Here is a 24766-nt window from a genome sequence, read left to right as displayed (position 1 = left end):
TAACAAATAGAACATTAAAATATTTATTTAGTAAAATATTTAAAACAAATACAGGGATGTTCAAAGTGCCTAACATTTCAATAAAAATGATTAAAGTATGATAAATAATGGTACCGTTTTATCCACTCACCCCAAATTAAATAAACTTCTGTTGCAAAACGCATTGCTACACCATAATAAAAAAGTGCACACATGAAATCTAAGATTTTTGACATAACATCATTGGACAGCTTGACTTAAAATCACACCCTCTCTGCACACTTGTCAAACAAGCACAAGTGTTTTTTTGGCACTTCGATGAACCAATGAAGGGATCTCAGGAGTCTTTGTATTCATTGGCGTTAGTACTTTTCCTCCAGCAGGTTGTGTTGGTTTGGAAAGTGGAGGCTGACATTAAAGACGTGTCTCCTTTTGCCAGCCGAAGCATCTCTTTAAATCCCCTCTGATTGTGTAACAGTTTGTGACGTACCAAGCTGCAACACGTTTAGCCTTTTCTTTTGACATATCAGGAAAAAATGACCAACATTCAAAAAACTCCTATTTACAATCAAGAATAAATTAATATTGTGGGTTTGTGTGTGCGTGCCGTTTGTTGTTCTGCTCTATCTTCAAATGTCAAACCTGCGAAGACTCATTCTGCTGAAGGAATCTCTGGAAACAAGAAGAAAACAAATGTTTCCATTAAGCAGGGATGTGATTGGGTGAATTTAAAATCACTGGTAAATCTGGTTCCCTTCATCTAAACCAGAATCAGGCAGAGAGAGAATAGCAACATTGTAAAGATGAAAGTACTACAACACAAGAAAGTGAGAGTCCCGAGCTACCTGGTCAAGCTGTCCGTTTGCTGCATGAATGTTGAAGCAAAAGCAAAGACTCAAGTAAATTCACAACCAAAAGACACTGCAGGAATCCATAGATAAGACTGATTCCATGTATCTAAAGAAAGTCGTTCCAACCAGTTACACCAGTGAAAGACTATTTTATTGTAAAATAGTTTGGTAATAAATATGTTTCTTGTCATAAATAAGTCACGCAAAGACATAACAAAACTCCTGGTAAAGTACATCTTCAATACCATCGTCAAATAGTAAAATTATAGAATGTGAAAAAAATGTCATTAGAAAAGTCTGTATAATGTGTTGAAAAAACTAAACATAGTATGTGGTAAAATAGGCCATGAACAGTTACACAAGTTGCACTACCGTGAGCAACGGTGTCTCCTCTGAGAGAAGGTTGAAGCTTATAGACGTTGTTGTAGACCAGGATCTAGCGTGACCGCCCTGAGAACGACCTTTGCGTGACGTTGCCAATCAGCAGTCAGTGTCACAGCCCCCTGTGACCTCTGACCTCGGCCCAGAGGTTACAGCGTCACATGGGGCTCAGGGGCAAGACATGGAGGAGAGAGGAAACACGGGCAGAGGGTGTCCTACCTGTGAGAGTTGACCTGAAGCACAGGTTTATAAAGCTGTGGGATCTTTCTGTTGATGAGCGGCTGAAGCGCCTCCTTCAGCCGATGGTAGTTCCTCTCCAGCTCCCTCTGGTACTCCTTCTGGTCCGGACCGATCAGGCTCTTGTTCTTACGCAAGGCGTCTTCGCACCTTGGACACACAGGAACGGCTGGCGTTTGAATTCTGTGCCACACTTTACATAACGAACTCCTCCATCATTGGCAGTCCCTACCTCTTTGTGAAGTCTTTGAAGCAGAGCCGCAGCTTATTGTGGTGTCGGTACAGCTTGGGGTCACTGGGAATATCGGACAGGAAGACCTGAGCCACCTCCAGAGGACCCTCGGGAAGAAAAAAAAGAAAAAAACATTGAGACTTTTCTTCTACAACTTTACTTACGCTCATAAAACCCTTAAAATACTACGCTCACTAAAACCTTACCTGGTTGACGGTTGTGCCCACGGACCCCTGTAGGACCATCTGTAGCATCTTAGCATCAGCGGGGTCCTGGTGGGTGGCGAAGGCCAGCTCCTGGGTCTTCTTCTGCATGTCTTCTATTGCCACCTCGATGGGTGTGGATATAATCTGGAAAGAGCACAAGCGGTTTCAAGCTCAGAACGCATCCGTCCGTCGGCCTGCCGCCATGAAATGGGAGGGATGAAAAGCTTCTGCGGCTCCGCCCACCTCCTCTTTGTGGATGATGTTGATGCGGGTCTTGATGTAGGGGAAGGCGTGGGAGGTGGTGAGGATGGTCTTGCGTTTGAACTGCTCGTGCAGGTCCCCGTGGGCTCGCCCGTCCAGAGTGAAGGGCGTGCAGTAGACAAAGCGCCGCAGGTTGTAGTTCTTGTCGAAGTAGGTGATGCGGTCCTTCATCTCGTACGTGTCGAAGTAGGGCTCCACATACGTGATCTGGATGCATGCCTGCACAAACAACAATGGTTGGAAGATGGATTCTCAGACGTTTTGAGCTAAATCACTCTGAACTGTATCCACAAATTACAACCTTGTTGGGGTCCAACTTGCACTTGTCCACGGGGTTCGAGTCCTTAATGACTTCTACCTGGTCCTCTCCAAACCGCTCTCCATAGAAACCCTGAGGAGAACCTCCTGAGTTATTAGCAGAAGCACCCTGAGCCCTTTACAGGAGAATACCGAGGCTTCACAGTGGAATTTACCTCCAGCCTGTGAGAAATCTCCGCCAGCTTGGTGATGGCCGGCTCTTTGTACACAAACTCCTGCTCGTCCAAGTCACCAAACTTTGAACCGTAAATTCCAATCCTGAAGTACGTACCAAACATCCTCTTTCCGTCCTGAGAGCAGGGGGAGATGCATGTTAGTGCAGAAATATATAAGAACTCTTTCTAAAACCACGTGTCACACAATCAGTGTAACAGAGTACAAACATGTCTTGTAGCTTATAGCCACTTTCTATGATCTGAAGATATTGACATCTGGTTTAGCTGATCAGCAACCTCAAGATGTCCATACACAACTGTAGCCATCAGTAACCACATTTACACAGTAAGAAGCATGTAGGACGTATTCACAAACACCTCAAACCGCTACTGCTACGAAATGGAAGTCAAGGCTAACTTTCTTGATTTTGCTCAGCTACATATGTTCTGTGAACGTGTTTCCTCTGCTTTGAGAGGGAAGTTAACCAGAGAAAACCTGAGAGAACGGGATCACTTCGAAATAAATAAACTCAACCCTTTTCCATCAAATCCAGAAACTGAATTTTGTTCCCCTCAGACATCTGGAAAGCTATTTCGGCTTTACGTTTATTCAAGTTCAGAAAACACAGCGGGACTGATACCTGATGACTGATGTACCGGTGTGAGTGAGTGAGTGCGTCCAGAGGGAGAAGCTGTGGACGAGTTTCGCCACCGCGTAGATCATTTAATAAACCCTCTTGGTAAATCTTAAAAACAACTGCTCAAACTGAAAAATAAATTCAAGCAAATAAGGCCCTAAAACTGAGGAACTTACCACAACACACAATTAAGTAAAGTGGGAAGGAAGGGTCGGCAACCAGGGAAATCAAAAAGGAGAAAACAGAAAACAAATTTTAGGATCGGGTTACTCCAGAGAATTTAAAAAACAACTTAAACTAAAACACAAAAGATAAATTTCTCCATTGTTTAAAAAAAATAACTTAAACGTAGTAGTTGTGGAGCCAAACCATGCAGACGCAAACAATTATGACAAATAGAAGAAAAACACAGTGAGAAAAAAATAGATCAACAACCGTCAGAAACACGACATGCACCCTCAGTGCATTTCAGAGCGCTCTGTCCACGTCATGCAACACACCATGAGAACTCAGAGGTTAATACAGTTAACAAAAGAACAGAATGGATGAAAAATATCAGGGGTCGATTTAGTTTGAACTTTTAAAAGAAAGGGCGAGAATAAAAATGAATCAAAATCAAAAAGGGATAAATCAAGCAATCCTGAGACTACTGTGAGTTGAACCCTTTTGGGGAGAAAAAAAAAAAAAACCCAGACTGCCTCGAAGTTGCTTTGACCCAATGCAAGTCTGCAACAGCTTGTTTTTCCAAAAGGCTCATTTATAGCGCGTGGAGAGCCTTCGCCTAAAAGCAGCGCACTGAAATCGAGCCCCGTGGTTGGTAGAGGAGATGAGATGAAGCGTGACGGCGTCAGAAGATGAAGAACAGGAGGAGTGCGGATTGTGCAGGTGACGCATTCACTGAGACCGAGTCCCACACCGGGGCTCCCATGCCGCAACAACAGGCTCCTCTCGCACGTGGAGAGGAGAGGAGGGGAGGGGGAGCGGGGGGGGGGGGGGGGCAGACAGGTGTACATTGTCTGCAGATGTTAATGGATGTAACAAAGCAAAGAGAGCAGCAGAATGCCCACGGCTAGCAAATAAAGAGATGAGAGTAAAACAAAGAGAAACACGAGCAGGGCCAAGCAGGAACTGTTTAGCCACCTACCTCCCAGCCAGTACTCTGTGTGACAAAGAGAATACAGGACAAGTGAACCAAGAGACACGGACACCCCCCACGTTGCACCGTGGCGTTTGTGCACACAGTGACGTCACGGCGAGAATAATGCACTCCAGGGTATTAGAATGAGTGGAGAACAACTGACCTCCGAGGAACACAACCAAAAACACATCCTTCACATCCTTCATCCTTTTCATAACCAAAAACCTTTGGCCTCGTGTAGTTGCTCTGCACACACAACGACGGTAACCTTTGCCCAAATAATAAATCCAAGCAAAGCTGTGTTTGTGCAAGGAAACATTTCCCGTTTGCTTTGGTGTGGCTACTGCGTTATTTATTTGAAGAGCGTGACGTATTTTGACGCCATGAACACGAACCACGGCTTGGATTTGTTCCGTGACTTATTATGAAAATCATGCTGGGAGATACTTCCTCCCTCTAAACACACCCAAAAAGTCAACAGATGTACTGCGTGTGACAAAAGTACACTTGTGCCAAACAGTAAATCTGCGTCACGTGTGCGCGTGCGTTTACCTGATGCACGATTTTGCCAAAGGCTTCCTGCAGTTTACCATGAATGGTGGCTAGCTTCTTTGCGTCCCTGTTGGCTTCATGGATTGGAATCAGTACCTTGTACACTTCGTTTACCGCCTCGTACATGCCCGCCTGGAGGGGAGATGGAGACAAGTGTAAGTAGTGTACAGTCACTCATTCAAAAATAGCTCAACACAACTTAAATTCATAGATATAAATTAAGGTCATTGGAAAAGTCCCACACACATCTGACTACAACCGTACATTGCTCTTTGTCTAAGGGTGACGAAGGAATACAAAGACTCATTGTGAAATGAGTTCATTCGCTCGGTGAGAGAAACCGAAAGCCAGTGGGCGACATCCACGTCCCTTCATCTCCCCCCCCGACACCCCCCCATCCCATCCTCCTCCACTTCTCACCATGGAGAAGGAGGCAGCAGCCTGCTCCAGGAGTCCCACGAGGCCGATCTCTGTGAAGTATTTCCCCGAGCAAATGCCCTCTTCGTCTGGCGACACCACGTCGTCGGAGACCGCAGACTCCTCCAGCACGTTGGAGGAGATGTTCTGGAGCGCACACGCACACACAAAGAAACACAAAAAGAACGTCAGCGGACATTTGTATTGCCGAGCATGTGAACCCACACTCTGCGTACCGAGCGCTCTCCTTACCTGGAAGGTCACGCATCCCACAGGCAGATACTTGCGGTCCTCCAACATGCTGAGGTATTCTGCCACCAGAGCGGCACTGTGCACCAGACACTGAGCGGCCTCCGCGTGGTTGTTCCTCTCCGAGTGTTTTCCGGCCATGTTCTGAAGCCACGTCAGCCGCAGGTCAGGTGATGTCTGGTAACCCTTTGCAATCCTGGAGAGGTGAGATCAAAGATGAGTGAGTTCAGGGCAGAAATACGGTTGGAGGGGATCAAAAGGTGCTTGCTTGAGTGTTCTGTACCTGTACATGAGATCTATCAGCATCTCAGGGTCTTCCTGGTGCTCCTTCATCTTGACAGTGTCGGAAAGGATCATGTGCAGGTTAAACACAAGGTCCTGGACCTGAAATAAAAAAAGTGAGGGCTGTGTCTTACTGCTAGCTCGATTTTTCATCTTGCAGAAATACAGAAGCGAGCATTAGTAAAAAATCAGTGTATTTTGTAAATAAAATCAATCCTCAGGTTAGCAGTCAGTGAGCACTACCCCAAGACAACTAAAGACAACATAACTTCATGGATTCATCTGTACCTGATCTGGGAACGTTGTCTCCCTCAGCTCCAGATCCTCTTCTGCGTAGGTGAGGATGGTCTTCAGAGAGCGACGCAGAAACTCCTCATTAAAGTTCTGAGACGTTCCCACCAGGGACGAAAGGGACATGGTCACCTGCATCTTCACTCTTGCAAAGTTCTGAAAGTGCAACCACAAAGGAATAAAGATTCAAACTCTAAACATGAAGTCAAAGGCCCTGACTGTGGTGTGATGGATCAGTGCGAAGGAAGTCATTTCTAACGGTGTCTGAAGGGTGCGTAATAATAGATTTAATCATTGGAAGCAATATGAACCCACATCTCTGTTGAGTCCATGTCCTTTCTGTCCTTTCTATTAATCATGTCCTTTCTCACAATGTAAAAAAAAGTGACAGTTACTGTATCTGGCCTCTTATTCGGACCCACTTCTTGTCACTGAACAAGAAGGGCCTGCAAAGTGCATGTCTTCATATGACGTAAAGATGTGTGGTACAGGTTGTGCTTTTTTAAACCCTCACTAGTGACACATTGTTGGAGCTCTTTGAAAACAACCATCCAAACGGCCTTTCATTTCCCCATCCCAGATTCACTTTGGCTAGCAGCACTTACGTTGCCGATCTCAAAGTTTTGCCTCATGAGCAGGTAGAGGGAGGCGCTGGCGTGGGCCCTGATGGTGCTTATGCTGCTGCTGCAGCTTCTTAACAGTCGCAAACACAGATCGGCACACTGCTCCGTTTCCTCTTCGAACAGCAGTTCAGGAAACTACACAGGCAGAGAGAAAGACACCCAAAATTGACAAAGTGCAAGTATTAAGTCCTGGAAGAAAGTGCAAGAATAACAAGTGCAGTAGTCTAACCTTTGACACCAGCGCCCTCTGTGTGGCGAAGCAATGCTGCAGGTAGAGGGCGCTCTGGTTGCAGGCCATGCTGTGGAGCAACACCTTCAGCACCCCACCGAGGACACTCTCCTTGGACTCGGTCACTGACACCGTCTGAGGGGAGGGTGAAACATGTGCAGCCGTTACAGGAGCCTGTTCGGGCCCTCGTTTTTTTTACTATTTCTGAGCACACCCATACATGGTAGCATTCTGGATGGGTGAAAGAAGAAAGCACTGAGCACTTGCATACCTGTACAATGATCTCCAAAGTATCGAGAATAATTACGTTGGCCTCTGTCGCAAGGTTACCATCAATAAGGGCTTCATGTTCCAGCTCGGCTCGGGTCCTGCAGGAAAGAAACCAGAAGATTCCCTCAACAAGTGATTACCAACTACCAAATTGCGATTCTGATGATGTTCAACCTTAAAGGTTGCATAGGCTTCTGATCACCACATTAGTCATAATCAATGTAGGAAGCAAAAGGAATGCTGAGCTTGTTTTCATTAACTTTGATGATGTAGGACACCTTCATGCAACCAAAGCCCAAAGTTGGTAAAATTAGTCTTTAATCTTTAATTAAATACATTTTACTTGGCAAGATGTTGTTTCCCCTCAAACACAGAACTCAAACTTAACAAATGATTAACAGAAACGATGCATGCTGACCCTCATGTGGGCAGCTTGTTCAAACCTCAAACCTTTCCCCCAGAGAGGGGGGAGATGTTTGAAGGCATCAAGGAGGTTGTTCTTCGTTAATAACAGTCAAGTAATCCGCTCGTGCTCCATAGGTACGACGCTAGGGCTGAATGTTGTACATCTTCATATCCCATGTGTTCGAGTATAAAACCCCAACAGGATAGGCTTGTAATAGCAATGCATCTGACTTTCCTCCTATTTAAAAGTAAAACCAACGAAACTACGACAGACAAGAGCTGATGTTATATTGTCTCTCTTTTTGCTGCTGCAACAACCAGGGAGGCACATGAGTCACAATCCCAGAACAAGAAGCACACTGGTTAAAAAGCAAAAAAAGACCCACTGCAACCAATACCAACCCTGAGACACACACTGTTACCAGGACAGAGGGAATGGTGGGAAGGGGGGGGGGTCTCTTTTGGTGCATTCATGTGCATGTGTGAACTTCAGTCAAAGTCAAAATCGAAAATAAAAAACAAAATGTATCACGACATGGGTGCATCAGCAGGTAGAATAATGAATGTGCCTCACCCAAAACAGACTAGTTTTAAGTTAATCAGGATCAGTGGCACCCAGCTGACCACAAGCATGTGAATACACCATAAACAAGGAAGTAAAGCAGGGGGGAATTGAAAGGAGCACACTGCAACGCTGGGCCATACAATACCTGATGGATCTGTGACACCTACATGAACACACAGCAATGTGAGAGAACAAATGGAAATTAACTAAAAACAAAGGCTGGCTCAGTTCACAACAAGAACAGAGAAACAGCAAAGTTCAGTAATGAAAAAAAAAAGAAGCATCAAATTGTACCTTTTGTCACCATGGGTCAAATTAAGTGAAATAAGATACAAAAATGTTGCTTTTGAGTTTTGTGCAACACAGATAACTGTAGTTGCTGGGAAAACATCTAAATGATTTTGATAATCATATTGATAATGTATTTAAATCTGTATCTAAAAATGCCGACAACATTCAGGTGTTTGTATCACTAGATGGACTTTAGCAGTGATATCCTGATTAGAGGATAAATGATGATCTATCACTCTTATTTCAGTTTATACTTCCAAATGACTTAAGACAAGATTTAAAGTAGGGATGGTCATATTCCTAACATTTATGGATTATATTGTATACACCCTTTTTGTACTATTTTATGTGTGTGTCCGCGTGTTCCTTCGGAGAAGAAAAACTACAGAACACAGTTTATTAAAAAGTCAGCTTTGGTGTCATTGAACTTTAGTAAGGATTTGCATGTGGATTAAGTGTAAGGAAGTACGTACTTGTCCATCTTTTCACTGTTTTGTCTCCAGTGGGTCATGTCCTTCCTCCATCGAAGGTTCTCCTGACTGCCAAAAGCACTGCCTGATGGGCTCCGCTCTAAAGGGTGAGGAAAGAGGAAAGGGTTGTTGTTGGTTTTATTGGTGGTGAAAGGCATGTGTACACAGGAAAACCGCCACTAACTTTGGCTAAATTGCTGTTATAGGATCTATAATAATATTAAAGTGGTGGGTGGAGAGCCGGATTCACCATTGCAGCACCTTCTCCTTGTCTCGTAATTACGGCGTTAGCTTTAACATTTTTGGTCTGGTGTGTGCTTCCAAAACATGGTGATTTGTGAGTGCACGTGCAAGTGCAGAAATGTGTAACCCTACCCAGCTGCCCGCGGCTGCGGCGCACCATCTCCTGTCTGGCACCAATGCTGCCGAGTATGGCCTCCTCCAGCTTGGCCTTCATATCTTTGGACTTCTTAAAGGTCAGGCTGTTCATCCGTTCAAATGCCTTCTTCCCCTGCATGGTGAACACAACATGGGCCTTGTATCCATGAGGCAGAGGATGAGTGGACAGACAAGAGAACAAAGCCAGGAAGTTATTTGCACCACAGCAGTCAGCAGGCAAAGCATGTTTAAAGCATAAAAGTGTGCAAGCACAGAAACGCAAACAGCAAGCGGAGCGGAGACAGCGGAAAGCCGAGGACAAAGAAATGAATGGATGCCTAAAGCATAGGGGGCGGGAAAGTTGTCTGCTTCTACTATTTTAACAACACCGTAACTAGGCAAAGCATATTACACTGCAGAAAAGCTTCTTCTGAATGAAAGAGGATGGTACAAACTAATCCACAGAAGCTTTAGAAGAAAAAAAAAAGTGAACACAGAATCAGCTGTAATACGACCAAAATACATTGCATTCCCTGGACGTGAATGTAACACAACATTTACTGAATAGGCGGGCCTACTCAACCCTCTCTGTGCCCCCGACGGCCGCATAGCGGTCTGTCATGTCACACTGGATGGGTGTATTCCCTGCTGATGTTACCTTGTACTCGAAGCAGGAGACGCAGAGGTAAAGGAGATCCAAGAGGCGGTTGAGCTGAGACACCGACAGGTCCGTGAACCACTTCTGTAACACCAGCTCGTCAGCATTCTTCAACACCCACAGCAGACAGATGAGCAGACTACGACTTGACTCGGCCGAGAAGGTCCCGTGCTGACGAGTGGCCTGGAGAGACGGACGGCGAGCAATCAGCCAGGAGCCAAGGACATTGTCCGAAAAGAAATGTCGTAGCAATGACCAGCAGGAGGACTGTTCCTTTAATGAATTGCAGGTTGTGGACTCGGACCTGCGCGTTGAGCAAGAAACTGCTTGGTCGCGACATCGGAGTGGGGGTGGAGGTGCCTGCTATCGCCATGGCGACAGTCTGGCTGATCAAGCTGTTACCCTCTCCTTCCGCCTCTTCTCCACCGCCGCCCATCGCCGCTCCCTGAGGACCTGGACGACCCCACTGGTTGTGGGACTCTAGTGATATGGAGAGATGAGAAAGTTAACAAATTAACTGGAATTAAAGACAACACAAGAGTGTTACTCCAAAAAACAGTGAAAATGTGATGTGGATGTATTTAAAGACAAAAAGAGTGAGACTCATAACTATTAATAGAAAAAACCTCCATAGACTAATCGCACCATGTACAAACAAGCTAGGTAACTGCTAATGTAGATGCTATAAAAAGTTGGGATGTCTTGTTTGGATAAAAAAAATACACAAAAAAATTGATCAGATATTATTCAGTTTACGGAGCACAACAGAAATGCAATGAAGATGAACTAAGGTTGCAGATCATGTTATTGTGCAACACACTGCAGGTCAAATGATAACCTTCTGAGTTCCAAAGGATGTGCTATTTCAGGTCAAAATATAACTGCCATGGCATATGTTTGAATAGCTAAGGTTATTTGGCATTTCGTAACATCGTGTTTCAAGAGAGAGAACCCCAAACCACAGTGTTGCATGCCAGTAGGAAGGAAACATTTCTGACATACTGAGATAACATCTGACATTTCATAGTTGTAGGTGAAATTAAAAAAAGAGATACCAAACAAAATATATAGTAGTAATATATAGAGTACTGTACTTTTGAAGAAACTCCCAATCTTTACCTGTAAAGTCATGGAGCTGTGTTAGTGTTTCCATGACAATGCCAATGAGAGGTAGGTAAAGCATGGCGACGCGGGCCTTGACCTCAGGGTCGGCGTAGCGAGGATCGGAGTCGTGGCTGGACAGGAGGTTATGAACCACACTCACCACCTTCTTATGGAGGCTAAACATTCTACAGGGAAAAGGAAGGTAAAAGGAAAGCTAGATACATGTTTTCAAATTCAATTACATTTATATTTGAAAAGCACAATGGGTGGGAGAACAAGAGAACCTAGCCTCATCAAACGTAACCTCAACTCAGCCACATAAATGCATGTCAGAGTGCAAACAGGCTTATCTCTCAGCTACAGATACAGAGGCTTTTATCGGAGAATATCACTTTCCTTTTACTGCAATATTTGGCAGTTTAATGGGAAGATACACACAAATGGACACAATAGCAGCCATTAATGCATCTCAGTGATGACCATTTGTTTCGCACTCAATCCGACATGAATTCTTTCTTTACAAAAAAGATCCTCAAAGGGTGTAGAGAGTGTGCATTCAAAGAGAACTGACCCTTCATTGTCCGGGTCCAGTATCACGGACAGTTCAGACAGCACCAGTCCAGCCAGAAAATGTTGCTCCCTGAAGGGGACAGACAGCTCAAACATGTTGGCTATCTTTTGGTCCTGGACATGTGTGGAGAACCCAGAGCTCTGTGGGAGAACAAAGAACATCAAAACTAAAGCGTTAATATAGCAAGGGATGTTTAAGTTGTTAAGTTAGCAGAAATGTCAGAGATGTCAGCTGTTAAAGGTGAAGAGTATGACTGTATCACTGGGTGCATTTCTGTTTGCATGCAGGTATTCAAATGTCCCCGGGCCCCTAGACGCCTTACCTGTGAAGTTGCTGAAGACACCGAAGGGGAAGGCGAGGCCGGCGGGGTCAGCAGACTGCAGGGCAGGTTCAGGGTGACGTAGTGTTCGTGGCTGCAAACAATTCTCAAGAAATCAAGCCTCAAAGACTCCAGGGTTGGGTTCTGCAGAGCATAAAGCTTTGTGGACACCTGCAAGTAAAATAAAAATTAATAGATTTTCTCTTGCAAAATCATACAATTAAAAAAAAAGAAAGGTATGCTTCAAAGCACCAGAAATAAAAGAATCACACAATATCTGGCTGTAACTTCCAATAAATAATATGCATACTAAAAGGACGTTACCTGTTTCCAGTATGCCCTGATTAGGGTGAAGACAAAGCCTCGGTCCATGACTGACAGCAAGTCGTTGAGGAAGAAGGCCAGGCTCGTGTTTAGTCTCTCCACCAACTCTAGGTCCTGATTGGATAAGATACAAGCCTTGAAAGCCGCTTTGAACTTGATTGATCCTTAGCTAGTTATAAAGTCATTGAAACAAACTCGGCGTCATATGGGACATCCTTTGTTGTGTCAACTTTATTACAACACACAGGTTACTCACCTTCTGGAAGCGGGACACGATGTCCCCAGCGATGGTGCTGACCAGGGCCGTGATGTCATCCATGAAGCGTTCTGGGAAACGGTTCTTCCTGGGCGACTCAAGGCGCTCAGTGAAGTACAGGTGGTGGATAATGCTTTTAACCTGTGGTTAAAGGTTGATTGTCGTGTGAAAAATACGCCTCTGTGCACAACACAATACATATCCACCCAGCTGTCCACGGCCGGGCTATTTCGGGTGTGAAATTGTTGTTTCCTACCATGAGTTCAAAGAAAAACCAGGCCTGCTGCAGAGCGCCCTCCCTGACGCTGCCGCTGCTCACCACCCACTGGAGGGCCAACTCCTCGTGGAAGAGCTGAGCCGAGCAGGAGAAAACAGAGAGAAGGTGGTGGAGATGGAGAGTAAGAGAGCGGAGAGACAGAGAGCATGTGAGGCACCACAAGATGTATACATGTCCGCCTTGATGAAAATGAACAGGTTATTCTACACGAATGTACTCAACGTGTAATTAATTGATGGGAATTTTGGCATGAAATGAAAGAGTTAGTTTTAGCCCAAAATGATCAGCAATTCTAACTTTGTCTAAATGAAAGAATAATACAGTCCAGTAAAGCTCCTGCATCCGCAACACTGAAAATTAACTTGATTAAAAGCAAAGTGACGTTTAACCAAAACAAAAGGTATACATAGACATATTGCGGTAAGGGTTACCAGCTCAAAACATAGAAATTCATTAAAGGTTAAAAATATATAAATTGTAGAATTGTGTGCAACAACTTTCATTTTTGTGGAATGATAAAAGATACTTTTATTACCATGCAAATTATATTATTTAATGTAACTTTCTGATAATCATGTGTTTTGCATCTTGAGAACTGCTCATTTAATCTACTTCACACTTGACAGGTGTCTTGCTGGGGGCTTAATTTCCCACTAACAATTTACATGTAAAACTCTTAACTGTTAATAATGAAACTATCACTACTGCACAGTAAGTTCATTCAAACGTGTACTTCCAATGAAGGTGAAAGAGGCATTATCAGCACAATGTGCTAAAATTATTGTCTGTCCATTCAAATATGATGCTGATAATAATTCATCACACGCTTAATATTATATTCTGCGGGTCAAATCTAAATCTGTTTAATAATTAACATTTCTCGCTATGGTAAATAATGGTACAATGATATTTTCCGAAGTACAACAACACAGTAAGTTGTATACGTTGCGTTGCATATTTGTCAAGTGCTTTGATGAGCTTTTTTTAAGTTGCCTCCAGTAATAATGAGAAAGAATAGTAGCATAAGTCAGAATGTTACATATCTAAATATAATCAAATGTAGCTGGCCCCCAGGCTCCTTCCATTGCATTATGACAATGTCCACCCCTGGTATTTCACCACATCGTTTTACCTGCTACTGACCGTACTACTACTGAATGCACGGAAGGTGTATTGCTGAGGACCAAAGAAAGTCCAGTGTTCAGTGTGAAGTTGTTTATCTGAGCAATTCTTCACAAAGCTGCAAGCAGCTACAGCCAAGTCTGAGCTGGAATCTTTTGGAATGGAAATATTAATATTCATTTATTGTAGGAATTATGCATAATTAACCTGCATTGGTTTAGGTGTGTGTTTTTATGAAAAACTGTCTGGCTAACACAACAACTGTTGTGCAGTCTGGCAAGTTCTCCTTGATCATACTGACATATGTACACGATATTGAATAGATTATGTCGGAATAGAATCTGATTCATTTAGTAATCTTTTCAATCATTTGTATCTTTATTTTGTGTCCTTTTCCTTACTATTATCTTGACTTTAGGTGATTTTAATAGAAACATTATCTCTATGTCTTCTTTTATTGATATAACCTTTGCAGCAGATTGTATCCTGAAACGCTGCCCAGCCAACAACAAGTTTGTATTACTAGCAAAAACATGTAGGGTCATTTTTTAACTGACTCCTTGTATGAAAACTGAACTCATGTGAAGTGTTCCAATGAAAGGAGACTTCCCAAACTAAGTTAGCCAGACTACAACCAACATTTATGTCGCATGAAAACTACATTGATACATTCAGAACGAGAGGCAGAGCAGCAACACTCAGCATATAACAAACTTCACAACCACCAAATACGACATCGACCAATTCAGAGGCACACATCCACAGACACGACAGGTGAGGAAGGCGAATAGAGTGTCGGGCGGGGTCGGCTCCTCCCCCAGTGCAAGTGGCTCTACCTTTTTTGTGGGCAACCGTCCTGTTAAAGTTTGCAAGAAACTGGCGCTCTCAGTGTGCGAAGACATGCGATTGCCACAGCGCTCCATGGCCTATGGGTGGGATGAATGGAACGGTGACAACAAGGTTAGTGGAGGAACAACCGGAGCGTAAGGTCGCGCCTTTCCAACCCGCAGGGAAAAATGCGTCGGCTGGATCGCACACATATAAAGACGACAGACTTTTGTGATCTCTTGCACACGCATGAAGACAAACAATGACAGTAGGACACAGGACAGGGTCACAACAGTTAAATACCTGTGTCGTTTCAGTGCCTTGAAAAGAGGAGGAATGCAAAATGGATCCTCAAAGGAAGCGCGATCAAGTGAAGTCATTGCCTAATGGTGTGCCATTTTGCTTCACTCAAGGTGAAAAACAATACTTCAAAGACGGAAAATGTCCGTTTTAAAAGGTATTTTCTTTGGTAGGTAGACCAACATAATGTCTCAACACAGGTTAAATGCTGATATAAATGCTTTGTCAATGTTGGCACAATTAAACTAATGTTGCAATCTAGCTGTGGTGTTATTATGAGTAATATGCAGAATTAATTCACTCATGGTTCCTTAATATTCATCAAGATTAGTGACGAACAATTGTTCATGTCATGACAACCCGAAATGACAAAACATCACATGAAGATGACAAGTGAAGCTGACAAACAACCTCATTTGTGAACACACACACACACACACACACACGTATGCCATGCTACAGCAACAAAATGAAGAAAGTCATGCAGTGGTATTTACTAGGGCCGATGAGAGTGAAGTGTATGAGCTTGAAGCAGAGGGAGTGAGTAACGGTGTTAGGAGTAAGGAAAAGAGGAAATTCTGTAGATGAGGATGATTTTTAACACAGCTCTTTTTCTCTAAAACTGTGAATGACTGTGAACAATAAAAATACACACGTAAAAAGATCACAGAAAGTCTGGGTTTTGGGTTTAGCAATAATGCACTACAGTGAACCCAAAACGGCAGAACAACTCAACATAGAAAAAGTAACCATGTGTGAGAAGATACTGCCATGAATGAGGTAGATAAATTGGCTCAGAATTATTTGGATGTATTTTATTGATCTGTTTTTCATGCAAGTACTGAGAAATAGGATGTGTTAGATATGATCAACGAAGAGGGGTGACCCCTGAGATCTAGCGTGAGGGGTAGAGGGTCATGGAGGCGGCTGTGGCGCCTGTGTATGGGATCATGGGAGGGTTGTGATTTTAAGTTCACAAGGAATACTGCAATACTCGAAGTTCTCGTCTTTCAATGTCCTAGTGGTACACTAGTCACTTTGTGTATTGTTAGCAAAAGATAGCTGGCAATGCTAGCTGTGTGACTTAAAACCCACGGAAGCAACTTCACAATAGGTTGAGTCTATGATTGAAAGATGTGATCATTACTACACAATTAGGATATAGATTGCCACAACTCTCAAAATAAACCAAAACTCTGAATATCCTAGTATTCCTTCAAGGTGAATAAGGTGAGTTGTTTTTGTTGTTGTGAGGCAAGTGCAGGACGGGGCATTCATAAAACCACCTGCATGGTTTCTGGAGCGGACCCAGGGCTGGATCCCCACGGGGCACTCTTACAGCCCATGGTGTGCACCCACGAGTTGGAGCGGTCTAAGCCCTAGGTGGGCCAGGTTCAAAGGACACAAGGCAAGCGGGAAGAAAGTGAATAAGCAAGCAGCACGGGGGAAGGAGGAGGGAAGGAACAACCACAGGTTAAAGAGGTTCAGAAGTCAGAACTGTTGGTAGATGCCAAGGGCCCAAAATAGGTTAGCTGTCAATTAATAATAAATCCAAATCAACATACAGAGGAGCAAAGCGCAGCTCTCTTTATGTATAAGAAATAACTTGCCCTCCCTCAGAGACAAGAATAGAAAGGCTTAGTTAAGTATTAGCAGCAGGGACCATTCATCAAACAAAAACAAGGGGCTGCATTCAAGCACTGCTATGACAGATTTGGGTTTAATAAACACACATTTAACAAGGGCAATCACAACTAAAAACAAGACAAAATATACATTGCAACAGATAAAGTTAATGAAAGAAAAATAACAACGAGTGACGAGGCTAAGATAGTATTAATAACAACTGACACAGATGTCAGTGCTATTGTATCTTCCTGACTGCATCTGCTTTATGACTTTCACAACCCGCATACACTGAACACTGTGTGCGTATGTGTCTGTGTGTGTGTGTGTGTGTGTGTGTGTGTGTGTGTGTGTGTGTGTGTGTGTGTGTGTGTGTGTGTGTGTGTGTGTGTGTGTGTGTGTGTGTGTGTGTGTGTGTTAGGTTGCTGCTACAGCGGTTAGAGAGATATGATGTCCAATCTTTTGTTTACGCATTGATTATACAGTTTCAAGTGATAGAATATCTCCCTGAGTCAGTGTGTGCACATGGTAGGCCTCTACCTTTATTTGGTCAAAAAACTAAAAGATTAGAGGTCAGTACAATCACTTCACATGCGCATGTCTAAAATACATCACACAGCACCCAGGGGCTGCTGGACTACTTCATATTTAACCCTGATATATGACATCTGTGCACAGTGATGGCAGCAAAAAAGGCATATGCTTAATCAAAGAGTTTTTGTTCTTGGGGTCCTTACCTTGCTGCCAATGATGGCGCGGACCTCGTCATCAGGAGAGGTGGGTGTCCCAGAGATGTCAGGGTTGCTGTTGCTAAGGCTACGGGAGCGATTAAGGTTGAGGCTGGCTGGTCGAACCGCTGAGCGAGCCATTGTGGCGTAGTGAACCGAGCCTCCCAACCCGCCTGGGCCTGCACCAATGCACACAGGAGGCAAGATGAAACGATTGGGATGTTATGGGGTAAAACTACTTCTACCGAATCATTGTGGTTCCTCTGCTATGTTGATTGCATGTTGAAGCAGCTCCAAATGAACAGATTGGAATTTACAGACCTTGCTTCTGATCCAAAGCAAAAGACAACCCATCATATTGCATGTGATAAACACACAGGTTACAAGCATATTCATTGGTAAGTGATTATAGTCACATTAAGCAACCAAAGACTCTTGGCAGGTGATAGTTTGTTAGTTCACAGGACGGACTGCAGGAAATAATACTAATACTAATATACGACTCAAATGTTATACCAAAATGAAATATTGCTCAGATAATATTCATTTAAAGGGAAGTACGAGTGCAAAGTGGTGGTCCATATGTACCTGTTACAGAGGAGTTGGGGTCTGTGATGGGCAGGCAGAAGACAAAATGGATATGGGAGGATGAAAACAGAAAATAAAAAGAAATAGAGGAGGAAAAGAAATTATGGCGGGTTTGATAATAACAAACCAAGTGAAAGTGAGTTGGGGGTTTGGTAAAGTTAACTTAAAAGAAGAAACAGAAAAACATAAAAAAATAAAGAAAAATTTGAGTTTTTTAACTGACAGTAAAATACCTGGCGAAGGAGAATTGGGGTCCGTGCTGGGCAAGCGGAAGACGTAGTGGATGTAAGAGGACAGCAGGCCATTACGGCCATGCATGTCCTGACTGGTGTCCAAGTACTTATGAAGCCGGTTCACTATGGATGCCATGACCTCGAAGGATGCCTGACCCAGATTCACTGAACACACAGAAGCAAAGTGACACAAGTGCAATAATGCAGATAAGAACAAGTACAACAACATTGTGTGTCTGTGTTGGGTGTGGAAAAAGTGTGACCCACAAGATATGTATTTGCATAAATATATAGACCCTTTTAAGGTCTCTGAATAAATAAAACACATTTCATTTTTAAAATATATATATGTATATTTAAAATGTGTTCTGGTGTTAATGTGCAGAATACAGTGGGAACTGTATAAAGTAAATAAATGGGCTGCATTTTTTTCACAGTAATGAAATACTGTATAACACACAGATACAAATCTATCCAGTATAAACCTATTCACCTCATGACCATTACCAAATCCCGAAATGTACAAAAAGACTTCTTCTAATCTTTTTGTTTTGTTCATGTTGACATCTTCCATTTTATAGCTTTTGGTGGAAGCAGATGCAGAGGTGACACAACAGGTAGAAAATACCTGTCGCCATGACCAGATTCAGGGAATCTTTTCACCGTAACTTATATTCATCACTTCTCTAAATAAAAGACATATACAACTGGAAGTTGCACGATTGATACATATTTCCCGTCCACTTCTTTGTAGAACTACGGTTAACAGCCGAAGCCGTTCTAAAATCACTGTGTGAAAAGCAGTATCGTACCTATCTGCCCAGCGATTACTGGCGGCCGCACTACAAGCAGCACCAACTTGTCGAGTAGAAGGTGAAGGAATCGAACCACTGGCTCCAGCTGTGAAGAGTTGAGCGCTGCGATGCTGGCCTTGAGCTCGCCCTCCAGGTTGTTCTCCATGATGCGCATGTCTCCTATCCTGACGGGGAACATGTGCTCATCCAGGGCGTGTACCAATGCAAAGAATTTATCCAGGTACTGGTCCTAGAAGGGGAGAGGGAACAAGTGGTTTGCAACGCAAATTGTTAAAGGTAAATAAAAGTGAAAAATAAAAGTAGGCTCAGTTCCACTCATCTGTAAATTGACTTACCAACTGGAAACCACAGAACCGGCATTACTACTAGAGCACAGTAGAATCCAGCAAGTCTAATCTGTGGCCGGAGCTTTGATTTATGAGCACATTAGTCTGAGTTAGGCTCCTAGGGACCACAGTCAAGCCCCCGCCCCCCAACCGCCCCCACCCCAGCCGACACCGAGATGGAGTGGGCCTCAGTAAATTACTGCCAAGGCGAGCTTCACCTACTAATGAACTGGTGCCGCGGAGAAATTACTGTGCAAATGTGAAAACGCTGTGTGTTTGTGTTTTCCTGAATGAAATCAAAATTCTAAATGACACCCTGTGAGATGCTTCAGAAAATGATTCAATGGCAACTGAGATACAATTGAATTTCTCTTATTCATTTCTGAAAAGAAGCTTTTTCCACCTATGTTCATATATTTCCTGTTGATATATTAGCACCTTGTCTCAATGGGAAAATGGGAAAGGGTCAAGGGAATGAGACATGATAAAGGTTAATCATCAAATACCCCTAAACAATTACAGTAAAAACCATTGTACACATCACTGTTACCTGTGTGTGGATGGTTGAAACCGAAACCACTTCCACATTAAATACTCCTCGATGGTTGTCCACCCACTTCATGCCAGGGAGAGGAACCTGAGGCACAACAATATCAGAGTAAATCTGTGCTAACATTTAACCTTGGGTACTGAGTATCTCGTAAAGCTAAAACGGCTAACTGGGGAAATGTTATAAATGCCCTTTCCATAATCATCTTTATCAATTTCATCATCTCAAATACGTTCATCATCTTACGTCTGGTGAGAGAACAGAGTAGGATTGTGGGGGTTTTTCCAGAGACACGGGCAGGCAGAAATGACCCGTCCGCAGACGTCCATTCTGCAGCATGGGGATCCACTACAGAGAGGGGAGGAAAAAAATAAATCAAAAGAGAACACAGAGGATAACATTATTTCTCATTTAGTACACACTAAATACTACATTAACCGGTTAGTCAAATAAAGACACTTAATCCTGTCTTTTTGTTCTTTAGCATTTGACTCTCCCTGAGAGTTGCACTGCTTATCTCTCCAATCGTTACCCACCGTGTATCCCACAGGGGTCTCCAGGGGCGTGTTCTGTTTCTGTTGGCAGCTGACGTGGTAGAAAGTGAAGAGGATGTGGTGGTGGTCCGACAGGGAGGCTGGCAGCTTGATCTTGATCTCATCATGAAAGTCAGGAGACCTGTTGATAGCAGTTTTAACAAACATCATAAAACTACTGAACAACAGTGTCACAAGCTGCTTTATAATTAAAGACCCTCAACAATTATCCTAGTGTTTCTGCACTATGCAAACAGGTTGTCATCCCATTGGCCCTCAACCATTGTGCTCATGGCTAATAGTTTATGTGTCCCCCTATACAAAATATGTTTCTGCATTAAGGAAAGAGCATGCATCTGCTTTTCCTACTGGTTGCCTGCTGTGGCCAACGACTCCTCCATACTGGGGTGCACTAAACAGAACCTGTTTTTGAATGGGGAACAAGTCAGAGATTTGTGTGTGTGCAAATATCCAAATCCGCTGAGCCCATTTATAACTTGGGATATTTTGTGTCGCAAGACAAGTCAATCGATCTAAAAGGAAATGCATTTACTCGACACATCATGACTCGGTTGAGCAGAGTTATTTTTAGCCCCCCAGGAGGAAACATTGTGTGTAGGCCAAGTTTCAACTACAGCAGGCCAATCAACAAACCCACCAGGATCCCCTCAAGGCTCAGGATTATCACAACTGCTTACAAAAGGTCACTGAGGGGCTTTCATTTCTCATGGGAACAAATGAAAACTCCCAGAACCTGAAAATGGGTCGTTGGCTGAGCACGTTACACCAAAAGTAGACACGGGGACATTTCCTCTCATGATGGAGAGTCGCTTTCTTTGCTCCTCGTTCCATGTGTTATGTCATCATGTGTTTCATTAAGTTCCTTGACAAGAGAAATACTGTGCCACCTCTAGAGTGAACAGCCAACTGTAATTGACCATTACCTACAAGCACTCCTAAGGAGTGGATAAAGTCCTGATGTATGGCAGTCCTGGTCACAGCAGTACATTATTCACACATTGATTAAGTTTAGCCTTGAAGTTGTGACCCCTGCGTGACAAATGACCACGGGATGTCATAAAAAAAAACACCAGATTGTGGTGATAAAATATTCAGAAGGATCTCATGTGAACACCATCAAAGGTTGGTGGAGGAACAGGAGGTGTAAGATGCCGCGGCAATGTCATATTAACGACAGATATTTGTAAATTGAATTTTTTAATAAAACTTGTGTATATAAAACAATCGTGTTGTAATGCAACTACTGGACAGAATGAGGTTAAAAATTGTTTAAGTGTATCACCACAATCCCCGCAGCACTTTATGGAGACTACAATAGACATTACCTGTTATGGTACACGACAGCAGTATAAGCTTCTTTAGCAAAATCTCCACAGCTCGACTTGCCAAATATCACCTGAGGGACAAAAGAAATACTGACAATCAGATCATGAAGCAATAAAACCGTCACCATTTGTCAACATGTATTTACGAAGTGCATATTTGCTTATGTACATAGTTGTTGAAAAATGCTGTGCTGTTACATTGCATTGCACAGCATTGCCATAGAACCTCACACCCTACTACTAAATAACAAAGGCCCTTGGTTGCCGACACAGCAACACGTCGTACTAAAATGGCTGATTATATCAAGATACAGTTGATTTCTTTCAAACTTGTCGTACCGGCATTGCATTGCTTGGATCCTCTCCGTTCATGAATTGCACTTTCACTGTGATGTTGCGGGCAGAGCCTTGGCGGTTGGCAAAGTTAAGACTTTGAGGATTTACATACAGCAGATTCCTAAGAGACAGACATGCAGACACAGGGCACATCATTAGGTTATTTCATTTAATGACACTATGGTTAATATGCACGAATATGTTATATTTTATATTTGTGTTAAAAATACTACAGAAATAATGGCTTGATGCCACAAGAGGTTGAACTTGGTTTATTCCGCCTCACAGCTAAACATATCAACTCGTAAGAAATTGCTCAAAATACATTTTGTTAAATAAAATACCTTAAGTGGTCAGGGGATTTTACGACCCTGATCATAATTGTCGTTATACTGTCAAAAACACTAATGGGAAGTGGGAGGAAACTGCAGTAAAGTGCAAAGTCACCCGGGATCAGCTGACAAACCGCAGTGACGTGGTGGAGTCGGTGGGGGACGGCCCCACAGAGACCACAGCTGGAAACACAACCGAAAAGGAAGCGTGGGAATCTTGTTGGTCTGATTATTAGACTCATTCCCTTCCCCTGTTGCTCCCGATCTTGCATGAGCTAACAATAACAATGGCAGCTTTAAAGGGCTATAAATAAGAGCCCAGGATGACACAGGACGACACAGTGGAACATCTGAAATCCCCATAAATACCAGTCAGACCGTATCACGTACTGGTCAGACCGTCTCATCAGATTCATCTCTTGGTTAATCAGTAGACAAAGCAAACTCTCTCCCAAGAGGTCACCCAATGGGCTCTTTAACTGCACGATGACGGCTACCCGCCTTTCCCATTCGGAGAGAGCAGAGGACAAAGTCATGGTTCGCAGGCTCAATACAAAGATCAGGGTATGTTTCGCTCCGGTGGGTCAGCTAATAAAGTCCTTTTCTGGTAATTCAGAGAATGACGGGGCTGTTTTCTGTGGTACATTCAAAGAAGCCACTGACCTAGCACCCCGTCTCCACTGCACACACTGAATTTGAACACACTTCTTAATCACTTTTGACTAACTGAATTTAAGTGTAAGAAGTTTAAAAAAAAAAGGTTACAATTGGATCAACAACATCTTAGATCATCCCTAAATTCAGTAGAATTTTACCTCCCTTGTGTCTGTTTCTTAAAAGCACGACAATATCTGAAGAGATTAGTCGAAGCGCAACCAAATACTAAAGGACTAAACGATTGAACACCGGTGGTGTAAAGTTGGCTTCTTGCACCACCCTCTTAAACCAAGCCTTCATTTTGCTGGCTGCTAATAAACGGACAGTTGATGACAGACTGACTCAGCCAATTAGGTGCCACAATAGCGAGTGAATGTGACATTTATTTTAACCTTGTGGTTAACAAAGGATGCTGCGGTGAAAGGTATCCACGCAATCCAGCAATGGAACAAAGACCCTACTCACAACATGTTTGGAGCAGTTTGCCAATACAGAGGTCAACAAAGGGGGTGACCATTGCATGGTCCTGCAACTGTTACAAAAGGTACAAATACGACAGCGCAGAGATAACTGATAGTAGAAGGATGTAATCAGCACAGCTAGTCAGTATAACAGTGTGGACAGTAAACAAAGTTAGCGTACGCAGGACGTGGACAGCTATCTTGTCATTAAAATAGACTACTAAAGGTTGTTAAATGCTGATTCAAAAGCAAAGTTTTACGTGTACAAAACATGTCAGCTCCGGAGAGAAGCCCCCCCCCCCCCAGCAAACCATGTTAGATCCAAACCCAGAACCTCCTCACTGGTAAGCCACAAAGATAACTACTGTGCTGGCATGACAGAAACCGAATATCAGAACGAGCTTTATGCTGATCAAGCAAATTCCTGTCACATTCACCCATTCAGATGTTTTCTTTTCTAAGGGACCCCTTCTTTATGCTGTCAATGTCAATATGAAAAAAACTGCAGTCCCTGATCAGACAACCGAGCCCCCTCCACTGTATGTACCCTCTATGAGCCCCAGTGACAAAATGTTTCCACATTAAAGCAAAGCCAAATATTACTGTAACTTCTGCTATTTGTATAGTAATTTAATAATAATTTCCTTTTGTACTCAAATTAACTGATCAGCGAGCTGCAAGCGGGAAACAAGGCAGTTGTTTTTTTATCTATGTTTAAGTGTACAAAACGAAACGCAGTGACTGCATTACATGAAAATGATCGTGACTAGAAAGGGATTTTTCAAATTACATAACAGAACACAATTACTTTAGACTACATGCAGTAATGAGTTCAAAAAGATGAATATTTATGTTCCAATTAAATACTACACAAAGTCATTTCACTGATTACTTCCTCCTCCCTCGCCAGCTTAAGGTAGATCCACCAACCAACATTTAAGGTCCGCGTGAAACAACTTACTAAGAACTTTTATATATTCCGCACGTACATTTTATAAAAAAATATCGCATCTCAAACTTGAAATTAAATGACAGGGTTTGGGCAATAAAACCTAGAT

The 24766-nt window shown here is 43.1% G+C and overlaps 1 protein-coding gene across 17 annotated transcripts in view; it reads right to left on the bottom strand.

Moving 5' to 3' along the window:
- Positions 1–32: 32 nt before the first annotated feature.
- Positions 33–24766, bottom strand: part of dock7 (dedicator of cytokinesis 7) — a 39167-nt gene continuing 14433 nt past the window's right edge. The window contains exons 15-52 of one of the 17 annotated variants that reach the window (XM_062563600.1): positions 22262–22379; positions 21923–21993; positions 20580–20718; positions 20290–20391; positions 20044–20130; positions 19165–19396; positions 18353–18517; positions 17541–17710; positions 16464–16556; positions 14886–14975; positions 12907–13002; positions 12651–12791; positions 12395–12508; positions 12074–12241; positions 11752–11891; positions 11196–11365; positions 10381–10556; positions 10077–10259; positions 9416–9575; positions 9044–9140; positions 8425–8442; positions 7311–7407; positions 7040–7174; positions 6793–6945; positions 6185–6343; positions 5898–5998; positions 5618–5810; positions 5369–5512; positions 4949–5080; positions 4403–4417; positions 2621–2746; positions 2449–2538; positions 2130–2366; positions 1887–2030; positions 1681–1787; positions 1431–1598; positions 825–844; positions 33–651 (exon numbers count right to left, since the gene is read on the bottom strand). In XM_062563600.1, coding sequence (XP_062419584.1) covers positions 829–844; positions 1431–1598; positions 1681–1787; positions 1887–2030; positions 2130–2366; positions 2449–2538; positions 2621–2746; positions 4403–4417; positions 4949–5080; positions 5369–5512; positions 5618–5810; positions 5898–5998; positions 6185–6343; positions 6793–6945; positions 7040–7174; positions 7311–7407; positions 8425–8442; positions 9044–9140; positions 9416–9575; positions 10077–10259; positions 10381–10556; positions 11196–11365; positions 11752–11891; positions 12074–12241; positions 12395–12508; positions 12651–12791; positions 12907–13002; positions 14886–14975; positions 16464–16556; positions 17541–17710; positions 18353–18517; positions 19165–19396; positions 20044–20130; positions 20290–20391; positions 20580–20718; positions 21923–21993; positions 22262–22379 — 4747 coding nt within the window. In that variant the 3' untranslated portion in view covers positions 33–651; positions 825–828. Of the gene's footprint in view, positions 652–824; positions 845–1430; positions 1599–1680; positions 1788–1886; positions 2031–2129; positions 2367–2448; positions 2539–2620; positions 2756–4402; positions 4418–4948; positions 5081–5368; positions 5513–5617; positions 5811–5897; positions 5999–6184; positions 6344–6792; positions 6946–7039; positions 7175–7310; positions 7408–8424; positions 8443–9043; positions 9141–9415; positions 9576–10076; positions 10260–10380; positions 10557–11195; positions 11366–11751; positions 11892–12073; positions 12242–12394; positions 12509–12650; positions 12792–12906; positions 13003–14885; positions 14976–16463; positions 16557–17540; positions 17711–18352; positions 18518–19164; positions 19397–20043; positions 20131–20289; positions 20392–20579; positions 20719–21922; positions 21994–22261; positions 22380–24766 lie in introns of all 17 variants that reach the window. The other 16 variants (XM_037470050.2, XM_037470055.2, XM_062563597.1 and 13 more) reach the window with 16 other exon arrangements.

The sequence above is a fragment of the Pungitius pungitius genome, chromosome 7, assembly GCF_949316345.1.
Source record: "Pungitius pungitius chromosome 7, fPunPun2.1, whole genome shotgun sequence".
In the NCBI taxonomy this organism is placed as follows: domain Eukaryota; kingdom Metazoa; phylum Chordata; class Actinopteri; order Perciformes; family Gasterosteidae; genus Pungitius; species Pungitius pungitius.
The sequence above is the reverse complement of the archived record's forward strand: the minus strand, read 5'-3'. Positions and strand labels throughout refer to the sequence as shown.